Source organism: Ailuropoda melanoleuca, chromosome 12, assembly GCF_002007445.2.
Source record: "Ailuropoda melanoleuca isolate Jingjing chromosome 12, ASM200744v2, whole genome shotgun sequence".
In the NCBI taxonomy this organism is placed as follows: Eukaryota; Metazoa; Chordata; class Mammalia; order Carnivora; family Ursidae; genus Ailuropoda; species Ailuropoda melanoleuca.
In genome coordinates, this window is record NC_048229.1 from 27,614,689 (window position 1) to 27,638,936 (window position 24,248).

Here is a 24,248-nt window from a genome sequence, read left to right on the forward strand (position 1 = left end):
AAAACACATTGTTTACCAAAAGTGTAAGAAGAAACAGTACTTAAACACAAATATTTTATTGTAGAGAAATATCATAAGCTATTAAATAAAAGCATTACAGCAGAGAAAAAAACTAATGAGTTTGTAATTCTCTCCAATTGTCAGAGGGAAAAATGTACCAAATACATCAATCCTAGGGCACCAGCATTCCACTGAAAGGAAACCAGATTTCAAAATCTTTCACAGGTTTCAAATTTCTCACTTGTTTCAGAATCTTTCACAAGATTTCCTGACAATCTGGTGAGATATGGGCATGTTAATTACCTTTAAAATAATCAACTCTCCTCAAACAATGAAAGAAAACATACGAAGATACAAAAGCATGAAAACAGAGAATATGATGCAGACTGATGGAGAAGTGGTCCCAATTCTTTTTTTAAACATGTATTATTGAAGTATAGTGGACATACAATGTTACATTAGTTTCAGGTGTTCAGCATAGTGATGTGACAATTCTGTATGTCCCTCAGTGCTCACCATGATAAATTTAATCACCATACAGTGTTAATGTTACTTCCGCCGAGCATTCTCTACTTTGTGAAGATTGTATATCCTGGGCAGCTGTTCTAATGTGAGCTCAAATAAACCTCTTTTCCTTTCCCTTTAAAAAAATTTTTTTTCTTCTTTCCAATAATGCTATCTTTCAGAAAGCTTGATTTCTTTCCAGTTTTCCTGTCCTGCAAGAGTCCCATTTCAGGTGCAGCTTACTCATTTTTCTCATTTTGGGTAATTAGATGTAACACAGTTATGGCTTAAACATCTCTGAGTATTCTCTCCTGTGATATCATGACTTATACAAAATATATATTTGGTCATTCAGATAAAAATTTATTTCACAGATCTATCTGGTTTTCATCCGCAGTTCCTAAAAACGCTTCAGAGCTGTAGAAGTGAAACGAGACTCCTTACTAATGGAGGTGACTTTCAGGCTTCACCCAAGGGCAGGGGCTTGTTGCCAGGATCACAGGATCGACCTGTGATTAGAGGGTTGGAGATTTTAGTCCCACCCCCTGACCTCTGGGGCGGGGACAGAGGCTGGAGGTGCAATCAGCCAGTGGCCTGTGTCTTAGTCAACCATGACCTTGTAATGCAGCCTCCATAAAAACCCAAGAGCACATTTTCTGGAGAGCTTGCCTGCCTGGGGAGCTTCAACGCCGCCATGTGCCAAAGAGTAAAAGCTCCTTTGATCCCTTGCCCTAGGCATCTCTTCATCTGGCTGTTGATTTGGTCCTTTAAAAAAACTGGTAAGTAAGTGTTTCCCTGAGTTCTGTGAGCCATTCTAGCAAATTAATTGAACCTAAGGAGGAAGTTGTTGGCACCTCCAATCTGTAGCCTGTCAATGAGAAGCAGAGTGGCAGCCTGGGGCTGGCAGCTGGCATCTGAAGTTGGGGTGGGAGACAGGGGTTGGAGAGGACATCCTGTAGGACCAAGCCCTTAACTTCTGCACTCCGATGCTGTCTGTGGATAGATAGTGTCAGAATTCCTTGGTGTTGTGTGGGTGGGAACCCCGCACCCTGCCATGTTGGGTTCACAAACCCTAACAGATATTCCTAATGAATACATTCTCAATGAGAAATAATCAAATAGTTTGACAATATTTGGAATATGAAATTATCAAAATTCATTCATTTAGATTATTTATTTATTGAGCACATGCAAGCAGGGGGAAGGTCAGAGGGAGAGAGAAAGAATCTCAAGCAGACTCCATGCTGAGTGCAGAGTCTGACATGGGACTCCATCCCGTGACCCTGTTATCATGACCTGAGCCAAAATCAAGGTCAAATGCTTAACTGATTGAGCCACCCAGGCACCCCTAAGATACAAGAATTAAAATAGAAAAATAAAAATACATTCTATGTATTTTTTTTAAAGATTTACTTATTTATTTGAAAGCAGGAGAGCTGTGCACCTGAGAGAGGGGGTGGGGGAGGGGAGGGGCAGACTCCCAGAAGAGCAAGGAGCCTGACTTGGGGCTCCATCCCAGGATCCCAGGACCACAACCTGAGCCAAATGCAGACACCCAACTGACTGAGCCATCCAGGGACCCCACATTCGATATCTTTTTAACCGATTAAACGGGTAGAATGTAGAATGTATGTGTGTGTGTGTGTGTGTATGCACATATATATATATGTATATAATGGAGTTTAAGATTAAAGCAGTTCATTATTGTCATTAGTATTATATTTTATTTAATTTTTAATTTTCCAATGTATTGATTGATGAAATACATGAAAACATGCACATCTATCGCTTAGTGGTCTAATACGTGGTGAGTATTTCTAAGTATCTCACGAGAACTAAAAATATGTTTCTCTGTTTTTCTTGCATAAGATTTAATATGTATTAGGTCAGACTCATTCTTTTGTTTTTCCATTATTGAATCTTTATTACTTTGTGCCAGCTTTATAATGTGATTATGGATAGAGCCATATTAATATGTCTCTGAAAATTGAGGAAATACACATTTTACTCCTTTGAGAATGACAGGCCAAAAACTCCATGTAAACAATACGACTTCATGGGTCAGCCCTGCAAATGGCTAGTCCTCCAGGGCTTCAAGAATCATGGAAGACCCCACTATTGCCACATTCCTCACCCCTGTTTCCTGCCAGCATGTCCAATTGGCATGTGCACATACTAGGCAAAAATCTCCCTGGGTTCCTGGGTCGCTCAGTCGGTTGGGTGGCTGACTCTTGGTTTCCACTCAGGTCATGATCTCAGTGTCCTGTGACCTAGCCCAGCATTGGCCTCCACACTCACTCATCATGGAGTCTGCTTGAGGATTCTTTCTCCCCCTCAGACCCCCGCCCTCAAATAAATAAACAAATCTTAAAAAATATATATTTATTTAAGGTTCTTGCCTTTCTTTTCAGGGCTCCATAGCTCATTTCCTTTTTTTTTGGCATTGAATAGAATCTCTCTGCAGGGACCACAGTTAACTTACTTATTCTTTCTCCTCCTGAAGGATGTCTTGGTTGCTTACAAGTTTTGGCAGCTATGAATAAAGCTGCTATAAACACTTGCATGCAGAACTTTGTGTGGACATAAATGTCCAACTCATTTGGATGAATACCTAGGAGTGAGATTTCTGGATCATATGAGAGGCCGTTTAATTTTGTAGGAAACCCTCATCTGTCTTCCAAAGTGGCTATCCCATTTTGCATTTCTCACCAATGGTGAATGGAAGTTCCTGCTGTTCTGTCTCCATGCTAGCATTTGGTGGTGTCATTTTTGGAGTATACCTCTCAAATGTACATGTAATGTATCTCGCTGTTTGAATTTGTGACTCTCTAATGTATGATACGAGCATCTGTTCATACACTTTTTTGCTACATGTGTGTCTTCTTGGTGAGGTGTCTGTGTAGATCTTTTGCCCATTTAAAAAATCAAGTTGTTTGATTTCTTTTTTTTTTTAAAGATTTTATTTATTTACTTGACAGAGATAGAGACAGCCAGCGAGAGAGGGAGCACAAGCAGGGGGAGTGGGAGAGGAAGAAGCAGGCTCATAGCAGAGGAGCCCGATGTGGGGCTCGATTCCATAACGCCGGGATCACGCCCTGAGCCGAAGGCAGACGCTTAACCGCTGTGCCACCCAGGCGCCCCTGTTTGATTTCTTATTGTTGAATTTTAACAGTTCTTTGTATATTTTGGATCACAGTCCTTTGTCAGATATGACTTGTTTTCTCCCAATATCTGGCTTGTCTTCTCATTCTCTTGACAGTGTCTTTCATAGAGTAGAAGTTTGTAATTTTTTTTTAAAGATTTTATTTATTTATTCGACAGAGATAGAGACAGCCAGCGAGAGAGGGAACACAAGCAGGGGGAGTGGGAGAGGAAGAAGCAGGCTCATAGCGGAAGAGGCCTGATGTGGGGCTCGATCCCATAATGCCGGGATCACGCCCTGAGCAGAAGGCAGACGCTTAACCGCTGTGCCACCCAGGCGCCCCCAGAAGTTTGTAATTTTAATGAAGTCTGACTTTGCAATTATTTTTTCATGGATTATGCCTTGGTATTGTATCTAAACAGTTATCATAGAACCTAAGATCGTCTAGATTTTCTCCTGTTATCTTCTGGGGGTTTTATAGTTTTGTGTTTTACATTGAAGTCAGTGATCTGAGTTTATTTTTTGTGAAGGATGTAAGGTCTGTATCTAGATTGATTGATTGATTGATTGATTTGCTTGTGTGTGGATGTCCACTTGTTCCAGCGTCATTTGCTGAAAAGACTATCCTTTTTTTTTTTTAAGGTTTTTTTAATTTAATTGTCAGAGAGAGCAAGAGCTAGCAGCACAAGCAGGGGGAGCAGCAGGTAGAGGGATCCCAGGCCCTGGGATCATGACCCGAGCGGGAGGCAGACGCTTAACTGACTGAGACACCCAGGCGTCCCAAAACTATCCTTTTCCCATTGAATTGCCTCAGCTCCTTTGTGAGAGAGCACTTGGCTGTACTTGTGTGAGTCTATTTCTGGGATCTTTGTTCTGTTCTGTTTATCTATTTGCCCATTATTTTATTGGTGACATACTGTTTTAATTAATGTAGCTTTATATTAAGTCTTGATATAGGGATGTGTCAGTCCTCTGACTTTTTCTCCTACTTTGACATTGGGCTGGCTTTTCTGGGCCTGATGCCTCCATCTACAGACTTGAGAATCAGTTAGTTGATACCTACGAGTAATTCCCTGGGATTTTGATTGGGATTTCATTCAATCTACAGATCAGTTTGGGAAGACCTGACATTTTACCAATATTGAGTCTTTTTATCCATGAACATAGATATAAGCTGTGCTCGATCATGCCGTAGTATTTTATGGCAATATTTGCAAATAATTTTTCATAATTTTGGGTCCCTAGGCATATATGAGATTTGTGAAATACTTGTGGTAATCTTTGTAAGATTTCTGAAAATTATTAGGAAGTATCATCCTTCAGTATTTTTGGATCGCCTAAATAGCAATGGTTCATCTAATATTTGAGAGCAGTGAGTTGCTCTTGATAAAACTGTGTGACCTCCTACTGTGTGTGTGAGGAACCTCTTTTATAAATATTGCCATTTATCCTATAGACGTAGCTCAGCTTAGAATTCGTACCTCTTTTTGGGTCAATATTGATAAACTATATATTCCTAGAAATATCCACATCAACTAGACTTTTTAAACCATTGCACGGAGTCTTGTGAAACATCTCTAGTTAATCATCTTGTACCGCTCTTCTCTTCCTGAGGAATCCTTGTCAAGCCTTCTGTATCCTCCCATCTCCTTCCTTATTTTGCGGTTCTTAGGCTGGGCAGAAACAATTATTTTGAGGGGGGTGGGCAGTGAACTTCTTAAGGAAGCACAGGGTCCAGTGAAATACATGTGGAATCACTGCCAGCGCCTCCTTTCTGAGGTCAGAACATTTCCTGCTTCTGCCACCTGAGACCCTGTCTGCCTCCAGCTGTCGTGGAAAAAAGGAAGTTTCTCCCACACACTAAACTTGTTTCTTTGCAGAGCCTCTCTAGGAACTTATAATTGTTTCCGGGAATTGGGACCTGGGAGAAAGTTTTTAAAAAGTAGTCTCAACTGTCTCATTGCATAGCATCACCGAGACTGCTGGTGAAGTGATAATTGTAGTTCTGTGGGGAGGTGAGGTCACAGAACCACAATCTTAGCAGAACCCGTATCTTAACTCTGGCTGCCTCCCTCCCACACACAAGCAGGGCGTGTCGTGACTGTCCCACTGAGCCCACACCCTGGCAGCAGGAAAGACTGGGATGAGCATGACATGAGGATGTCAGTCCGAGTGACACAGTGTGTAAGGGAGTGAGGTGTATCAGGGTCTGTGTCTGGGTTGGTCCTCATGGCTGGAAAAAGGATTCCTCTCGTGTAGAAATTGGTGTGATGTCAGAGTGTACAGTTAGGAACGATAGTTCCTGAGGCACAGGCTGAGTTATGGAGGGACTGGAGGTCTGAGGTCCTACACCACGCTAACTGCTTCTAACACAGTTTAACGCATATCCCTCCCTGACCGAGATTGTTGGAGTTTGTTGCAAGTAGTAACAAACTGTGATGTTTACAGTCCTCAAGACTGCAATTCAGAAATCAATATGCTACTCAAGCTTTGCTATGAAACCACAGAGAAATGGACGTATTTGGTATAGTTACCTCATTAAACTTCTATGCATGTGATAATGGTTTCATGGAGCTCAGCCCATCATTCGTATCTCAATGTGGATAATGTGATGAGTGGCATTTGCAGAACCGTAATTGTTTTTCTTGTATTTATTCTTGATGTATCTAGTGGAGATAATAATTATGTCTTTCCTGAAAATATTTGTAATCCATTGATCAAGGAAGGACAATTTTCCCCTGTGAAGTTAGGACAGGAGACTTTGAGAAAAAGGTAACCTCACATGGGAGGGATTTGGAGAGTAGAAAAATTAAGGACTTCAGCATTTTTCAACTTAAATGTGTCTTCTTGTATTTTGTTTGGTTTTCAAAGTTCTGATATTGTTTTTAGGCTCATCCTTGCATTTCTCCTATTTGATGCACAAGATTTCATGCCTTGAGGTTCCATTTTGCATGCTTGTTTTGTATCTTAGTATCTTTTTCAAATTAATTAGTTTCAGTTATTTTTTTTCAAAAATCACAGCTAATTGCATGTTCTTTAATTAGAAATAATTTAGCTCCTACTCTAAATGTTTTATCTATCTCTAAATGTTTTTTTTAAAAGATTTTATTTATTTATTCGACAGAGATAGAGACAGCCAGCGAGAGAGGGAACACAAGCAGGGGGAGTGGGAGAGGAAGAAGCAGGCTCATAGCAGAGGACCCTGATGTGGGGCTCGATCCCACAACGCCAGGATCACGCCCTGAGCTGAAGGCAGACACTTAACCGCTGTGCCACCCAGGCGCCCCTATCTCTAAATGTTTTATTTAAATTACAGATCCCATAGTTTAGGGCAAAAGTGAAATCCTACACAATAATTTCTATTGTGGGTTCCACTAGCAAAAAAATAATATGATTATTTCTGTTGCTATACTAACATTGGTCCAGATTTGGTAAATCCATTTTGTACATGGATAATATTCAGGTCCTTATTAAGATGTTTTCATCTTCATTCACAAGCAATGATGGTTCATGGAACAAATATTTTAACAAAAATGAGAAATCGACACAACCAAACCTAAATTAAAATAAATTTCAAATATGGTAATGTACACATGCATATATGTGCATTATTTAAAGATAGAACCAGGTAGGGGCACCTGGCTGGCTCAGTTGGTGGAGCTTACAACTCTTGATAATATGAACTCAGTTGTGAGTTCGAGGCCCATGTTGGGTGTAGAAATTACTTTAAAAAAAAGTCTTAAAAAAAAAAAAGATAAGGCCAGGTAGCCATGAGAGTGTAGCATGATGGTAAACACCAAGTTTATTGTAGCCTGGCCATTGCAATATTTAAATGAGTCATATAACCTCATTTTAATTAAATTCTGCTTGTCTGTAAAACATACATCTGTAAATATTAAGTAATTTACAATAGGTAAAGCATGAGTAAGAGTGACTAAATGAGCACTATATAAAGAAATACATCAAACTTGGCAAATCATTAAAACGTGTATTTGAAAGAAATTCTCAGGGAAAAGTAGTAGCAAGGGGAGAATTTTTGAATTTATTTTCCACAAAAAATCAGCCCACAGCTCATGTTTTCATGCAGAGTCCTCTCTTTGTGAATGCAAACACTGAGCCCTGGAGAATGACAGAATGGTCTTAATGAATGTGAAATTTGCTGTGATCTTCCTATTCCAGATAGTCGTTGGAGCCCTGGGGAACTTCATGCCCTTCTGTCTTATACATCATTCCTTGACTTAAGGGGATACAGGTCGAAATCCATAGATTGGATTCACAGGCACTTGACTTTAACCAACTCCTTGGTCATTCTCTAGAGAGGAATCCCAGAGACCATGGCAGCTTTTGAGTTGAGATATTTTCTCAATGACTTTGAAGGCAAAGTTGTTTTCTTTGTTTACAGAGTGTCCAGGGGTGTGTCCGTTGGCACCACATGAGTGTCTATCAGGCCATCACCATCAGCCCCTGGAACTCCAGGTGGGCAGTGCTGAAAGGGAAAGCTCCCAAGTACATTGGCCCCTTAAATGTCCTCTGCTGAATCCTGAACATAATGCTAAAGATTACGGTTCCTGTGGACACGACTGACAAATGGAGGAACAAAACACACCCAAAACTGTGGATTTTGGATACTGTACTTCTACACTTCAGGACAAAAACACAGACTTATCATAGATGGTATTGCTATCCTCCCATGATGTTTTGTGCTTGGGACTCAGAACTTGGGCCAGTGGGTTCATGGTTTCCACCTTGTGCAGGCATAAGCAGCAGGTCCAGCACATTTATAGGACCAGAGTGTCCTCCAGATGCTCCCCTGAGATCAGAGCCACCCAAAGCACCCTTCTCATGGTGAGCACCTTTGTGTCTTTCTACACACTCTCCTCCATCATTTACCTGTATTTTTCTATGTTTTGCAAGGCCAGTTGGTGGCTGAAGAACGCCTCCCCCCTAATCAACGCACGTTTTCCAGCTGCCTGCCCCTTTGTTCTTTTTTTTTTATTTAAGATTTTATTTTTATTTATTCGACAGAGATAGAGACAGCCAGCGAGAGAGGGAACACAAGCAGGGGGAGTGGGAGAGGAAGAAGCAGGCTCATAGCAGAGGAGCCTGATGTGGGGCTCGATCCCATAACGCCGGGATCACGCCCTGAGCCGAAGGCAGACGCTTAACCGCTGTGCCACCCAGGCGCCTCTGCCCCTTTGTTCTTAAGTCATGACCACTGTGTATCCAGACTCTTCTCTGTGTGCATGGGAAGAAATACACAATTCCCTCCTTTCATCAGAAAAATATAAACTGTCTGGTTTGCACTGTGTTCAGCTGCTTCTATACTCATCCTTCAAGGACTCTTCAGCAAAACTAGTCTCATTTTACATCAAGTTTTGAATAAGACAGACATTTCTGCTGCAGCAATAAATAGTGAATAATGGCCACTTGTAAATGAAATCCTATGTAAATATTATGTAAGTACTCATGTAATTGTGTTTTATTAATGGCTGTAGTGGAAAAATTCAGAGTCTAATAAATAAAATAGTCCTGAAATAATATGGAGATACTGGAAATGTCTTTGGACATTTGGCTTACACATTTGGCCATGTGATAGTAAGGCCAGTGCCTTTAAAAGGAATAGTGTGTGGGATGATCTTTCAAAGAATTCAGGGTAGAGGGTTCTAGGTTCTGTATTGTGATACAAATGGCCTGAGGTAAAGCTGGGGAAGAATTAGGTTTTAGTTCTGAAGGACGACGACCAGGTTGTGCAAATTGTGTCTTACGTCCTCCGAGAATGGTCTGCATTTGAAATAAGAAAACGTGTGTGGAGAAAGATGAGCCTATTAAAAATATTTTCAATTGGACATTGGAATTGTGAACTCTAGGGGATAAAGGAAAATCTTGCAGGAGGATATGTTAGCTGATGTTTTAAAAGGGTAGAGGTGGAAAGCAAACATTAAATAAACGTTTTATATCTCTGATAAAAATGAATGAATTTTCTGGGTCCTTAGAAGGTAGATTGTTCTGGGTTAGGTCTTGGGACCAACTGGCTATTTGCTAAGAAGCAGATTTCAGGATGGGTGTCTGCATTACCCATTTGAGGAGACAAGCTCACTAAGAAAGTCTTCTTCAAGCTTGGATTAGTAGAGGAGTAGCGATTTGGAGACCAGAGACACGAATCTATTGAATCTATTTTGTTTAATGAGTTTTCCTGCCTCTGAAATCACCCACCAGAGCAAATGGACACATTTGAAAGAAACGGTAGATATCAACTCACATGTAATGTAAATATCTGTGAATAAATTAAATTATAAGGGGTTGCAACTTTATTTTTTTTAAAGATTTTATTTATTTATTTGACAGAGAGAGAGCACCAGCAGAGGGAGAGGGAGAAGCAGGCTTCCTGCTGAGCAGAGAGCCCTGACTCGGGGCTCGATCCCAGAACCCTGGGATCATGACCTGAGTAGAAGGCCTATGCTTAACCGACTGAGCCACCCAGGGGCTGGGGTTGCAACTTTAATGTAAATTTTTTATTTTGGAATCAGTTTAATTTTGCAGAAAAGTAGCAAAGAACATACAGAGAATTCCCATCTTCCACTCAGCCTGTTTCCCCTGTTGTTAACATCTTATGTTTCATGGTACCTTCTGGAAAACTAAGAAACCAACACTGGCACCACACTGGAAATTGAATTGTAGAATTTATTCTTATTTCATCAGTTTTAAGATAAATTTCTTTCCTTTTTTTTTTCTCTTCCAGGATCCAATCCAGAATACCACATTACATGTGGCCAGTGTGTGTCTCATACCTCCTCTTCTCTCTGTCAGATTCTCCGTCTCCTAGGTTGCTGTGAACTTGACAGGTGTGTGGAGGACTGCCAGATACTTTTTAGAATACCTCTGAAATTGGGTTTGTCTGATGTTTTTGTCTGATTAGACAGTGTTTATAGATCTTTATAAAAACATCTCACAGCTCATCTCATCACATATCACATCAGAGCATTCATGCAATTAACCATTACTTATCACTGGTGATGTTAATCTCGATCCCGTGGTTATCAAGGGTTGGTAGCGTTTTCCAGTTTCTCCACTGTGAAACTGCTATCTGCCCATCCCCATTCTGTATGGATTGGAAGGGAGTCAATAAGTTTAGCAGGTGAATTAATCTCCACCTCTTAGAAGGAGGAGTATCAGGGGCGCCCCAGTGACACAGTTGGTTAAGCGTCAGACTCTATTTCAGCTCAGGTCTGATCTCAGGGTTGTGACATCAAGCCCTGTGTTGGGCTCTATGCTCAGCAGGAAGTCGGCTTGAATTTCTCTCTCTTCCTTTGCCCCTCCCCACCGCTCACTTTCTCTCTCTCTCTCTCAAATGGGTAGATAAATCTTTAAAAAAAAAAAAAAGAGGAGTATCTGTGTATACTATTTAGCGTTCTTCTGCAAGAAATATTTGTCTCTCCTCCCTCCTTGATTTGTTCCATTTTTATTCATACCATTGAGATATAAGGTACATTGAGAAAATAAGTTAATGTTCCCCTTTGCCCTATTAAATTTACTTTGTGGGATAAAAGTCTCTGAGGGCATCATGAGTTCCCTGGTTTCTTAGGGAAGACAAACGGTATTTTGTGTGCCCATGTCACAGGGAATTTGCATCACCCTCAACCCACACACTGAGTTCTGCTGATGGGCAAATAATAACGTAACAAAGTTCTTCTTCTTCCATCATGAATCCAAAATTACTATTAGTGCCAGAATCATTGCATCAGGAGTGAGAACAGGTAAGGGACCCAGAGAGTCCCTGTAGAACTGGTTCATAGTTGTCTCTATTCTCCTGTCTTACAGATATTTACAGCTCAGAATTTCATCTGAGAATTTGGGGGGTTTGTGATATATCAGGGTCTTCAAAAAAATTTTTTTTGGTACATTGTAAAGATGATTGCAAAACTGCGACCTCATTTCAGATGGAATCTAAACATTTAATCTGAAGAGTAAATGACTGTAAAATATGCATTTTTCAGAACACCTCAAATATTTACACATAGAAATTTTTAAAAAATTACATCACCAAAAAATACATCCAGGGAGTATTTATGCATTCGAGTGTAATTGGCAGAGTTGAAACAGCCCAAAGGTTGAACAAATAATTGTTGGATTAACAAATTGTGGGATATCCACACAACGAAATCTCACTCGGTGATGAAAAGGAATGAACTAATTGATATACACCTCAGCATGGTTTAATATCAAAAGCATTATGCTGAGTGAGAGAAGCCAGTTTCAGAAAGTTATATAATATATGATACCATTCCTATGATATGAAGATTGTAAAGATCTGAGAGAAATTAGACTGGAGGATCCAGGGATGATTTCAGAGAATCGTGAGGAAAGAATCTTTGAAGTGATGGGTAGTCTCTCTACTAGATCATGCCCGACGTTTCCGAGAGGTGGGCCACGTGAACGGGATCTAAGACCAACCAACAGGACTCAGTCCCCAGTGTGGGCCAGCTCTGTCCTGGAAAATCCTGGGCTCGCAGGGTCCTTGGCAGGGTCTGTTTCCTGAGGCCCCTTCTGCTCTCTGCTTCCCAGGGAGGGTGTGACACCATATTGTCCACATGCCCAAGTTTGTGTTTCTTCCTCCATCACGATAGGAGAATGGGAACCCCTCCCCCCCAGAGAGGAAATCAAGTATGAGTCAGAATGAAATGAAAACACTATTAAAAATCTCTCCCTTCTCAGGGCGCCTGGGCGGCTCAGTGGGTGAGGCGTCTGCCTTCTGCTCAGGTCATGATCTCAGGGTCCTGGGATCCAGCTCCTCGTTGGGGTCCTGCCGCTTCTCTGCTTCTCCGTCCTCTTCTGCCCCTTCCCCTGCTCTGTGCATGCTCTTTCTCTAATAAGTAAATAAGATCTTAAAAAAAAAAGAAAAGTCTGGGCCTAGTATCTAAATCCTCATGGGAATATGGGAGCCCTAGTGCCCCACGTCCAGGGCATTATGAGGGTTGACCCACATCATGCTTGGGCGGCTCCTGGCACGTGTTCCATAAGGTACATGTGAGTCTGTGGTAGATGTTCAGTGAACATCTGCACATTGTTGCCCAAATACAGAATTGCTCAGACATTACCGCCTTCTCAAGCCTTCTAGAAGCTTTAAAGGGACAGCAACCAATGTGATCTTCTAGGTCCGTCTTCCCTGGGAACTCACACCAGTGGTGTTAGTGTGAAGTTGGCGGCTGTGAGGGGCTCCGGTGTGCTGTGCCTGCTCTCTCTGGCTTCCTGATACTGATAAGGGGTCTGGGGGGCAGGGAGCATGAGCATTAACATGGAACTTGGAAAACTTGCCAGTTCATGGGCCCCACTCCAAACCTGCAGAATCACCATTTCTTGGAGTGGGGCCGGAACATCTAATGACTTCAAGCACATGGAAGCTTGAGAAGCAAGGCTTCGGTAAGTGGCTCTCAGCCCAGGCTTCCAGTGAGCATCCCGTTTGAGATTTTTAGGACCGACCCTCACCTGTGTGCCCCGCCCTCCATCCCCAGTCTATCTATTGGTCAGGGTGGAAACATGAGTGTCGCTTTAATTACGCGCTCCAGGTGATTGTGAGGGGAGGCCAGGATCACGAGGGCTCCCAGGTGCACTTAACAGAGCTGACTGCAGGCTTTGGTCCAAGGGGAGGTAACGGGGTCTGCCGTAGGTGGGTTTGCAAAGGGCAGGTCAGTGCAGCCACGACCCCCATGCTGTTGCAGGTTTTGTGGGTGTCTGTGGGAGGGGTGGGCATGTGAAGACGGGGAAGGAGAAACTCACGTGTTGTCTCCTCGTAGGAGCTCACTGGTCCTGACTCTCTCCTGAGACAAAGGGCAGGAGAGGGTGGCCTTTTTGTTCTTTTTTTTAAGTAAACTTTACCTCCAACATGGGGCTGGAGCTCATGATGCTGGAGATCCAGTTGCAGGCTCCACCCACTGAGCCAGCCGGGCACCTTTTTCATTTCAAGGTCGTCCTGCCTGGGATGTGGTGGAAGCCGGTGAAGGAGCTGTGCAGGCACCTTTACGGCGTCTTTTCCAGACGCACGTGTGATTCCTGCACTAATCTCACAGAGGAAGCACAGAAGAGAAAGCTACAGGTGGTTCTCAGGTAAACGTCGTGTCCCGGGTCAGGAGCCGAGTCCTCTTTTCCTCCTGAAATGCCATGGATTTGGAACATGCAAACATTTACTTCTCCAGCTGTGGTGGTCCTGCCTAACGTGTAGGTTTTCAACTGCTATTTTTCCTGTTTTTCTCATGACAGTCAGGGTTCGGGCTTTAGAACACTTGGCCTCTGTGTCCCAGAGCCTCCTCTCAACTTTCTCCAGCCTGGCTGCATTTATGCCTTGAGCAACTCCACCTGTGAATTACTGGCCTTCAGCTATTGGAAATGTTCCCTTTGTGACAGCAGCCTGGGGATGTGTGGATACCCAAGACTGGGGATGGGACCGGGTCCTGGGGTATCCACGTGGAAGAACATTTAATGTAAGGTTTCATCTGGATGCTCCGTCAGCTCTGTGCAAGATGTTCAGAAAATGTGCAAATTGGGGCACCTGGGTGGCTCAGTCAGATAAGTGCCTGACTCTAGATATAGGCTCATGTATTGATCGCCAGGTCAGGAGTTCGAGCCCCACGTTGGGCTCCACGAGCCCACTTAAAAAATTTAAAAAAAAAGTGCAAATAAACAGGAAGGCATTGTTGGTCTAAAATAAGAATTTTCGGAAAAAGAGAACCTTGCTGTGTAGATTGCTAAAGAAACACTACTTAAACACTGGAGGTTACAGGGCTAGGAAGCTAAAGGTGGCTCGAAATTTGCATAAAGCTGATGTTTTCTCACGATTAGATTCAGATTATAATTTACTTTCTTCTTTAAATGTCAACGTTTATTGTAATTCATGTATTTCGTAGAAACGGGAATGTAGCAAGCAGGTCAGGGTAATAGGAAGAAATGTTTGAAAGCTGCAGCTCTGTGCGTGTTGCTCTGTTGACACCTGGGACAGGCTTTCCCCCACATTGGGCTCAGAAGCTGCACCTGGCCGAGGCCTGCTGGCCGATGCAGGGCCGGGCACGCTTGGCTAGGCCCGCAGGGCGGCAGGAGCAGTGCTTCCTGCCCGAGGTGCATTTGCAGGAGCTGGTGCACGTGCCCCGGCAGCCAGTGGAGCACGAGCGGCTGGGGTCTGGAGTCCAGGACAGGACGGAGGTCCAAAACCAGTGACACGGGAAAACCTGGTGCAGGCTGGAGGCGTGGGGTGTAATTTATTTTGTTTTTTCCAACAATACCGCAGTGGTGATGTGTCCTGGGTCATCAGGCACCTGATAGCAATGTGTTCCGTTACAGCCCGTGTTACCTTAATTCGCTCGGTTCAGGTTTCTCTGCCAGACTCCTTCACTCCAAAGCTAATAGTTTTTTTTTTTTCTTATTTAAATCCAGTTAGCCAGCATATAGTACATCATGAGTTTCTTTTTCTTTCTTTNAATTCGCTCGGTTCAGGTTTCTCTGCCAGACTCCTTCACTCCAAAGCTAATAGTTTTTTTTTTTTCTTATTTAAATCCAGTTAGCCAGCATATAGTACATCATGAGTTTCTTTTTCTTTCTTTTTTTTTTTTAGATTTTATTTATTTATTTGAGATAGAGAAAGCCAGCGATAGAGGGAACACAAGCAGGGGGAGTGGGAGAGGAAGAAGCAGGCTCATAGCAGAAGAGCCTGATGTGGGGCTCGATCCCATAACGCCGGGATCACGCCCTGAGCCCAAGGCAGACGCTTAACCGCTGTGCCACCCAGGAGTCCCCATCATGAGTTTCTGATGTTATGTTCCATGATTGATTAGTTGTGTATAACACCTAGTGTTATCACGTGCCCTTCTTAATGCCCGTCACCCAGTTTCCCCATCCCCCACTCACCTCCCCTCTGGCAACCCTCAGTTTGTTTCCCGGAGTCCAGAGTCTCTCATGGTTTGTCTCCTGCTCTGATTTCTTCCCGATCAGTTTTCCCACTCTTCCCCTATGGTCCTCTGCACTATTCCTTATGTTCCACATATAAGTGAAACCATATGATAATTGTCTTTCTCTGCTTGACTTATTTCACTTAGCATAATCGCATCCAGTTCCGTCCGTGTTGATGCAAATGGTGGGTAATCATCCTTTCTGATGGCTGAGTAATATTCCATTGTATATATGGACCACATCTTCTTTATCCATTCATCTGTTGAAGGGTATCTCGGCTCCTTCCACAGCGGACAATGCTGCTATGAACATTGGGGTGCATGTGCCCCTTCTTTTCACTACATCTGTATCCTTGGGGTAAATAGTAGTGCAGCTGCTGAGCTAATACTGTTCTAAAGTTAGTAAAGGGGATGCCTGGATGGCTCAGTGGGTTAAGCGTCTGCCTTCGGGCTCAGGTCATGGGATGGAGCCCTGAGTGGGGCTCTCCCTCTTCCTCTGACCCTACCCTGCTTGTGCTTGCTCTCTCTCTCTGACAAATAAATAAATACAATCTTAAAAAAAAAGTTAATTAAGTTTGTTCTTTGCCATTAATATGGGTCCTGGGTGGTTTACTGAGAGATGTGCACAAAACATGTTTAATCTGCTAAGCCCCTTCTCTTCTTACTCTTTGCTTCCAGTTTGCTTGGGTAATGAAGGCTCTCACCTTTGTTTACTTGGAGATACTTGCTTTCGCTGGTCGAGGTTCTAAATCATTCAGGCATTCGTCCTGCAGATTTCCATCCATTCTGCACTCATGTCACAGAATCTTTCTTCTTACTGCTGGGAAACAGTCGTGTCCTATTAATACATGTTCAAGTGTCTCAAAATTCTAAAATATAACTCCCAAATGATCAACAAAACAAATTTTCAACGAAACACAAGACTCAGAAACAATAGCTCTTATTTTAGTCTGTGTATCTGTCTCCATGGTGTGTTTAAAAGACACAAAAAGGGGGCGCCAGGGTGGCACAGCGGTTAAGCGTCTGCCTTCGGCTCAGGGCGTGATCCCGGCGTTATGGGATCGAGCCCCACATCAGGCTCCTCTGCTATGAGCCTGCTTCTTCCTCTCCCACTCCCCCTGCTTGTGTTCCCTCTCTCGCTTGGCTGTCTCTATCTCTGTCAAATAAATAAATAAAATCTTTAAAAAAAAATAAAAGACACAAAAAGCATCATTCGCAAATGGATGTGTATGTTTTATACCACTGAAAATATTTTAAAATTGCAGTCACAATGAAGAATTTTCTACACTACCTCTTTTAAAGTATATGTAATTACCTTGTAAACATATCAGTATGTGCATAAAATATAGAAGTTGCTAGATGATTTCTGTGATGTTACCTTTTTTTTTTAAGATTTTATTTATTTATTAGAGAGGCAGCGAGAGAGGGAACACAAGCAGGGGGAGTGGGAGAGGGAGAAGCAGGCCTCCCGCCAAGCAGGGAGCCTGATGCGGGGCTGAATCCCAGGACCCCGGGATCATGACCTGAGCCGAAGGCAGACGCGTAACGACTGAGCCACCCAGGCGCCCCAAATGTGATGCTACCTCCTTTACTCCTCTCACTTAGAAAACCTGTCAGGAATATCCTTTTTGCATCGTTCTGTACATTGACCAATGTGTTCCTTTTGGATAAATTCTACATCTCACAAACGGGGTTAAATCCCAGGCCCTTCCGTTTCCTGAATGTTTGACAGTAGAGTCTCATAAAAGTGGAAGAGTAATATTCTCATAGATTATTTTTGAAATTTATCAATTTCATTTATGAAATTAATTTGTGAAAGCTCTTTCAATAATATGTAGGGAAATATTCAAAAAGGATTGTGGCCATATATTAGAAGGTATAGTTTCTGTATAACTGTTCTAAGTCACATGTGATTATTTCCCTCCACATTTGACCTCTTTGCTGTTCAGAAGTGCGGCCCTTGGACCAAAGGCGCTGCCAACACTTAGTGAACTTGTTAGAAACCCAGAAACTCGGGTACTGCCCCAGTACAGCGTCAGAGCCTGTATTTTAACAAGATCCCCAGGTTGTGGTTGTGTACGTTAAATTCTTGAGAAGTACGCTTCCGACTCACCGTGAGTCCCACTGAGAAAGATGCACAACTTACGTATGATGTAAATAGAGCAGCCGAACAGAACTGTGGATGTCCGCATGGATGCCCTAAGTGTAGTCTTTCTGGGGTTTGGTGAACCTTACGCCGTCCTCTTTCCTCCGAATCAGGGAGAACGTCAGGGAATGTTTTTGTGTCCAGTCCTCTTAGCGTGTAATTCCAGCCACTCACCTAAGTCAGAACCAGTTCTCTGAACTGTCTCTCAGGTAAAATTACACAGTCTGCCCAGTGGCCTCATGGTAAATGTATTATTTCTTTCAGGGACGGTTGACATTCAGGGATGTGGCCAAAGATTCCTCCCAGGAGCAGTGGGAGTGCCTGGACCCTGCCCAGTAGGATTTCACCCAGGGCTTACTGGTAACTATTCTGGGAAGAAAATCGAGTGGTGAGAACTATGGTAATCCTTCACTGGTCTTGATTGGAGTAAGTTGCAGGGGTTAACTGGTGGTTGAAAGAGTACTGTCTGCCTCTTACAAGATTGACCCTCATGCTTCTGTGTGTGAGCGGCTCTTGCGAGCCTCCCCTCTTTCTTCCACGGACACTGTTCTGCTGCTACTTTGTGTCACGAGCAAGGGTCAATATTGCTGTTGACTTTCCTCCAAAACACCTGTATTAGCTGACATTGAATCATGCAGAAGACTCAACATTGGAACATAGCGGTGCAGGGAAATCCAGTCATTTCTAACGTGAAACATCAGTGTCATGGATGGCATTTGCTTGCGTGTGTCGGGAAATCCTCAGGTGATGCCTGTCTCATTTTTGTCTCTGCTCATAGCCTAGGTGTTGGTGCACACGACAGTGTGAAGAGAAGGAAAGAACATGTTTTCTTGGCAGAATGACTTCCTATGGAAGTTGTCTGGGAATGTAGGGAGACGGCTGTGCCTCCTGACCTGTCAGACCCCAGAGTTTCCTGCCCACGTCAGTCCACAGTTGCGATGATGGTCTTCAAATGTGCCAACGTTTGCCAGGGTCGGCCTGGAGGGATGACAGAGGAAGAGCCTTGCTCGAACACTCCAAAGCTCCCTTGGGAGCCACTGAAAGGAAACGTGTAATTGTTTTGTTTGGTTCATTTTTTTTTTTTTTTAATTAGCAACTGGAAAAAGGTTCCCGGAAACTTTCTCCCTCCCAGCCCGCTCTCTGATTGCTGCTGTGGGAGAGAGGACAAGTGCGGTCCTGAGGGGCAGGTGCGGGCACAGGATCCTGAACCCATATCTCAGGGTCTGGCTGCCTCCTCCCCTCACCTGCCCCGGCTGGTGTGACCTTCACGTCAGCCCATTGTCCTCACCGTGGGCAGAAGCGTGCCTCCCACGGGGAGGCAGAGTTTACCATGAAAGCCTGGCTTTCAGCAGTCCGGGTAAGTGGTTGTATTAGAAAAGGGGCTGCTTCTGGGTTTGACCTCGGTCTACTGTCCTAGCCACACAGAGGCCGGAATAATTCCTGGGGTGTCAACTAAGCTAATGAGGGCAGAGGTCCTTCACGTCACCCAGTGACGGTGGCCCCTGCGTTAATGTCTGTGTAAATGACCATGACAGTCATTTGACCAAACCTGATTTTTAAAGTGCTCAGGGATCATAGTTGAGATCAACCTTCCACTCTGTCTACCTCACAGGACTCAGAGCCTCAATTGCAGGATTCCTAGACTTGTGCTCGTAACACATTCGGGCTTGTAATGACAGGATAAATCCCTGTGTGGACCAAGTAATGCCATGCAGAGTCAGTGCGTTCAAGTTACAGTTGCTAGAATAGAAATGTTTTCTTCAGCTCCGGTGTCTCATGCAATTAATGGAGAGAGTAATTGTGCTTCTGCTGAATGCACCAGGGGTCTGTTGTTTGTGGTAGGACTTCCTTCTTGAGGTTAGGGACAGATCGTTTAAGGAAAAGGTAAGTTTATGAGTTTCAGACAATAGCTGTCAGAATTGAAATTATCTTATATTTTATATGGTTTAAAAAATTCTAATAAGGATTCAAAATATTTACTATTGCAATTCATAAAATGTACATGGTTTCATACCCTAGAGATAGAATTTTGCATATATGTCCCTTACATGTTAATATTTTTCAAAAACCATGCATCATTGCTAGTAATTTTATGAACTTGGTATGAATGAGTTAATAAGTGTATGATCTGAAAAGAATAATGATGTAGTTTTTTTGGTCTGTGCTATTTACCATACAGTGTTGTTTCATGTCCTATAATTTCGGGTCCGGCATGAGTTTTTTCAAAGTGTCCTGCAATAGGAGACATTGTGTTTTGTTCCTGGCATAAAAGCAAACCAGTCCTTTCTCTCCTTTTTTTTTTTTTTTGCCCACCTAATTGCAAGCCGTTCTTCCGTTCATTAAATGTGCTCGTCCTGGGGCAGGCTGCTGTGGTATTAAACTACAATCCGTACCTCTGCTTTTCGTAAGATTTCTGAATGTTCGTTCATAATTGACATTGGCTATAGGATAAATCTATGTAAATGGAAACGTGTTAAGATCAAAATTATGATGTCACCACCAATCTAACACCAAATGTAAATAAATACGAAAGATATCTGGGTGATATGAAAAGTACCACTGACCATATTTTTGGTGTTGCTCGGTGGTTCAAAGTGTGCTTCTGTTCCTATCACCTGGCATTTTCAAGTCCCCATCTGCCCAAGCTGCATAGGGATTTAGACGCATGACTTCACTGCTCTTTGCCTGAACTCTGTAATTGCCCCATCTCTGCAGTTAAAGTGACAGTAGCGAGCCTCAGGGCTTTGTGCAGAATGAGAGGTGACCATGTGACCACTCTTCATAGCAGTGGTCTGTATGTTCTAAGTTTTCTCTGAAAGGTATTTATTTAAGTCTTGAAAAATGTCTTAGTAAAAGACATTAAGGTGGAGACGTCTAAGATTCAACTAATCTAGTCAGTGGAGAATACTGGGATTCAGGTGACAGTCTGAAGGCAGCTCCGTCTGCTTTCCCACACAGGCTCCAGTGGCCGAGAAGATGCACATCAGTCCCTGAGAAGTGACAGGATGGCCACGAGGGATCTGGCGGTAGGCGTGATCATCTTATCACAGACCGTGCTGGGAGTCCTGGGCAACTTCTCTCTTCTGTGCCGTTATGTCCTCCTCCACGCTGCTGGGTGCAAGGCAAGGTGCACGGATCTCATCCTCAGGCACCTGACTGTTGCCAACGTCTTGGTCGTTCTCTCTAACGGCGTCCCCCAGACGTTGGCAGCTTTTGGGTTGAGACATTCTGCCAGTGACTTTAGATGCAGCCTTCTTTTCTTTGTTCGGAGAGTGGCCAGGAATGTGTCCATGGAGAGCACCTGCCTTCTGAGTGTCTTCCAGGTCATCACGGTCAGCCCCCAGAACTCCAGGTGGGCCGCGCTGAAAGGGAAAGCTCCCAAGTACACCGTCCCCTCCACCACCCTGTGCTGGATCCTGAACCTAGCGATGAATACCATTTTCCCTTCTGTGCCTGGCGAGGGAATCGATGCAAACATCACGAGGAAAATGGATTTAGGGTACTGTTGTGCAGTACTTTACAATACGACCACAGCCTTGCTGTTCACAGCATGGCTCTCATTCACTGATGTGTTCTCTTTGGGTCTCGTGCTTGGGGCCAGCGGCTCCCTGGTTCTCATCCTGTACAGGCACAAGCAGCGGGTCCGGCACATTCACACAAGCAGTGTCTCCGCCAGATCCTCCGCGGAGTCCAGAGCCACCCAGAGCGTCCTTCTCCTGGTGAGCACCTTCGTATTTTTTTATACCCTCTCCTTCATTTGTCAACTTTGTCTGGCTTTTTTAACTAACGCTAGTCGGTTACTGGTGAGCTTGTCTGCGGTCTTCACTATGTGTTTTCCTGCTCTCAGCCCCTGTGTGCTCCTGAACATGGGTGACTCCACGATGTCCAGACCCAGGTTTGCCTGGAGACGGAGTAACAAATTGACAGAGCAATGACATCGTGGGATGCTTGGGGGGCTCTGTTGATGGAGCATCTGCCTTCAGCTCAGGTCATGATCTCTGGGTCCTGGGATCGAGCCCCACATTGGGCTCGTTGCTCAGAGGGGAGCCTGCTTCTTCCTCTCTCTCTGTCCTCCTGCTGCCTGTGCTCTCTCTTTCAAAGAAATAAACCTTTTTAAAAAATTCCCTCATCTTATTGGAAATGTGTTTTTATTTCCCACAATATCCCGTTGTTAACTCACTCATTGCCCATAGGTTGATGGGATCGATAGGATCCCTCATTGGCCTTTGATTGATAGGATCCCCCATAGATGGACAGTTATGCACGGGTCACATGATAAGGGGGCAGAGGCACACATCACTGGTACATCGTAGTGCCTGTGCGTACACGCACGAATATACAGGGTGATCTAGGTACATGCGTGTAATTACACTATGTTTCTTAGCTCTCAAACAATAATATGGAAAAGTGCGCAGTAAGAAATATAGAAATAGTATTCAAGACGACAATGACCAACAGCTTTAAGTGTATCTGGTATTTATATCACCTTAACGGTTGGTTGTTTAAAATTACATGGAATGCGTCCTCCATGTTTTTACCTTCATTCTTTTAGCTGCGTCGCTTGGGGGAAAAAATCTAAGTGTGGTCAAAGTTTGGCTTTAATAGAAATAATTATATGTCTTGAAAATAATGATGAGTATATTTGGGATTGGATTTATTGATTTACTGTGTGGTGTTCCTGACACCTGTTCTGAATTTAAAATGCATTTCGGTAGGTAACATATGGTGTTAAGTATCTCTTGGTTCTTAAATTAAAAAAAAAGCATATTGCAGCATGCTTTAAGAAACGAATGGGTGACATTATCGGATGCTTTTAACTTCTGCCATGACAACGTCAGGGAGCAATGACACCAGTCAGCTCGGATCCTCCCAACCTTCTTATTGCTGATCTGTACTTTAAAAATGAATACGCATGCGCGGGTCTGAAGCGGAGAGCTCTGTGATGTGTCACCAGTGCACTCCCCTCTGTGCCTCAGAACACGGCCAGGCTGGCAGAAACCCCTCCTCGCGGCCCCTCCCAGGCACCATCTTCAAGGGTCACCCTCGGGACAGCAGACATCGAAATCTCTGACCTCATTTGTTCTTCATACAAAAGGAATCCTGTAGCATGAACTCTTTTGTATTTTCATGGCTCAATTGCATGCGTTTGTGATTTTATTGGTAACTATTCCACGTTGTTATTGATCATTTCTGGGCACTGGCGAGTGCATCTCATGGTCTGAAAATCAGACAAGTTAGCCGCTGTGCTGATGAAGCGCGGAGTGATCTTTCCACGTGGCGCTGTTAGAATGACGCCGATGTGTGAATTCTAGAGTGTGTTGAGATGCGCGGGGAGGGTTTTCAGGTGTATACGGAGCAGTGATACTGTTGGGTCTCAGGGTTCCATCTGTTCGGCTTCGGGACGGGTTGCCAGACAGTCTCCCAAAGCGTGTGCGTGAACTTGACCCCAACCCCTGTTGATGAGATTCTCCGTTTAGCTCCTTCCTCGTCGGCAGGTGGTATTTTCTGTTGTTTTTGGTTTATTGTTCTGGTTGTTGTGTGATGATACCAGAGAGTGACTGTATTTCCATTTACTTGATGAGAAACGAACTGAAATCTTTTCACATATCTTTCGCCGTCAAGTAAATCCTTTTTCTTTGAGAGTCTTCTGGTTTATTTTACCCATTTGTTTTCCGTTGTGTTGCCTCTCTTTCTCTTGTTGATTTACAGGAGATATTTCTACATGTAGAATATATCTATTCTTGGTACTGGCTCTGTCCGTCCGTCCGTCCGTCCGTCCGTCCATCCATCCATCCATCCATCCACCCACCCATCCATGTGTCTGTCTATCTAGGTGACTTTTGATGAGGACAAACTCTTAATTTTCATCTAATTTGTCATTTCCTTCTTTCTAGTTGTTTTGTTCTTTTTAAAGAAGGTTTTATTTATTTACTAGAGAAAGAGTGCACAAGCAGGGGTAGCAGGAGAGGGAGAAGCAAGCTCCCTGCTGGTGGGGGGGGGGCGGAGCTCGATGCAGGACTCCGTCCCAGGACCCCGGGGGTCATGACCTGAGCCCAAGGCAGAGGCTTAACCAACTGAGCCACCAATGGCCCCATGGTGTTTTCTTCTTTTAAAGAAATCCTTTCCCATTCTAAAGATCAGGAAAGTAGTCTCCCACCTCCCCTTGGCTCACTCTTTCTGGGGATGCTCAGCCTGCACGTTGGAGGACTTAATGAATCATCTCAGCTTTATAAGGAGATAGTATTGTTGCTGTACCAGGACGTACTAAAGTTTCCTGAACTTGTTCCCTGTCGGTAATTTGTATTTTCCATGTTATTTGCAACTGCAACCCCACGTGAAGTAGGCATTAACCTACCCAAATTTTTGCCTTGAATGTGAGATGGAGATACCCTACCACGAAAAATACACCTTCAGATTCTGTCTAAAGGTTCATCTCTTCAAATGAGGAGAGCAGTTTGATTGGGGAGTAAGCGCAGTGTGACAATATGTATGTAATATTGATATAAGTACAGAAAGTGTTCAT

General features: G+C 43.6%; 1 protein-coding gene and 1 pseudogene across 1 annotated transcript; both read left to right on the top strand.

Moving 5' to 3' along the window:
• Window positions 1-7,780: 7,780 nt before the first annotated feature.
• Window positions 7,781-8,934, top strand: LOC100477615 (annotated as a pseudogene).
• An 11,796-nt stretch (window positions 8,935-20,730) lies between these two features.
• On the top strand, window positions 20,731-22,836 carry LOC100476860 (vomeronasal type-1 receptor 4). Its single transcript, XM_034638111.1, has 3 exons — window positions 20,731-21,224; window positions 21,354-21,456; window positions 22,702-22,836. The coding sequence occupies exons 1-3, from the start codon at window positions 20,731-20,733 to the stop codon at window positions 22,834-22,836; spliced, it is 732 nt and encodes a 243-aa protein (XP_034494002.1).
• The last annotated feature ends 1,412 nt before the right edge of the window (window positions 22,837-24,248 follow it).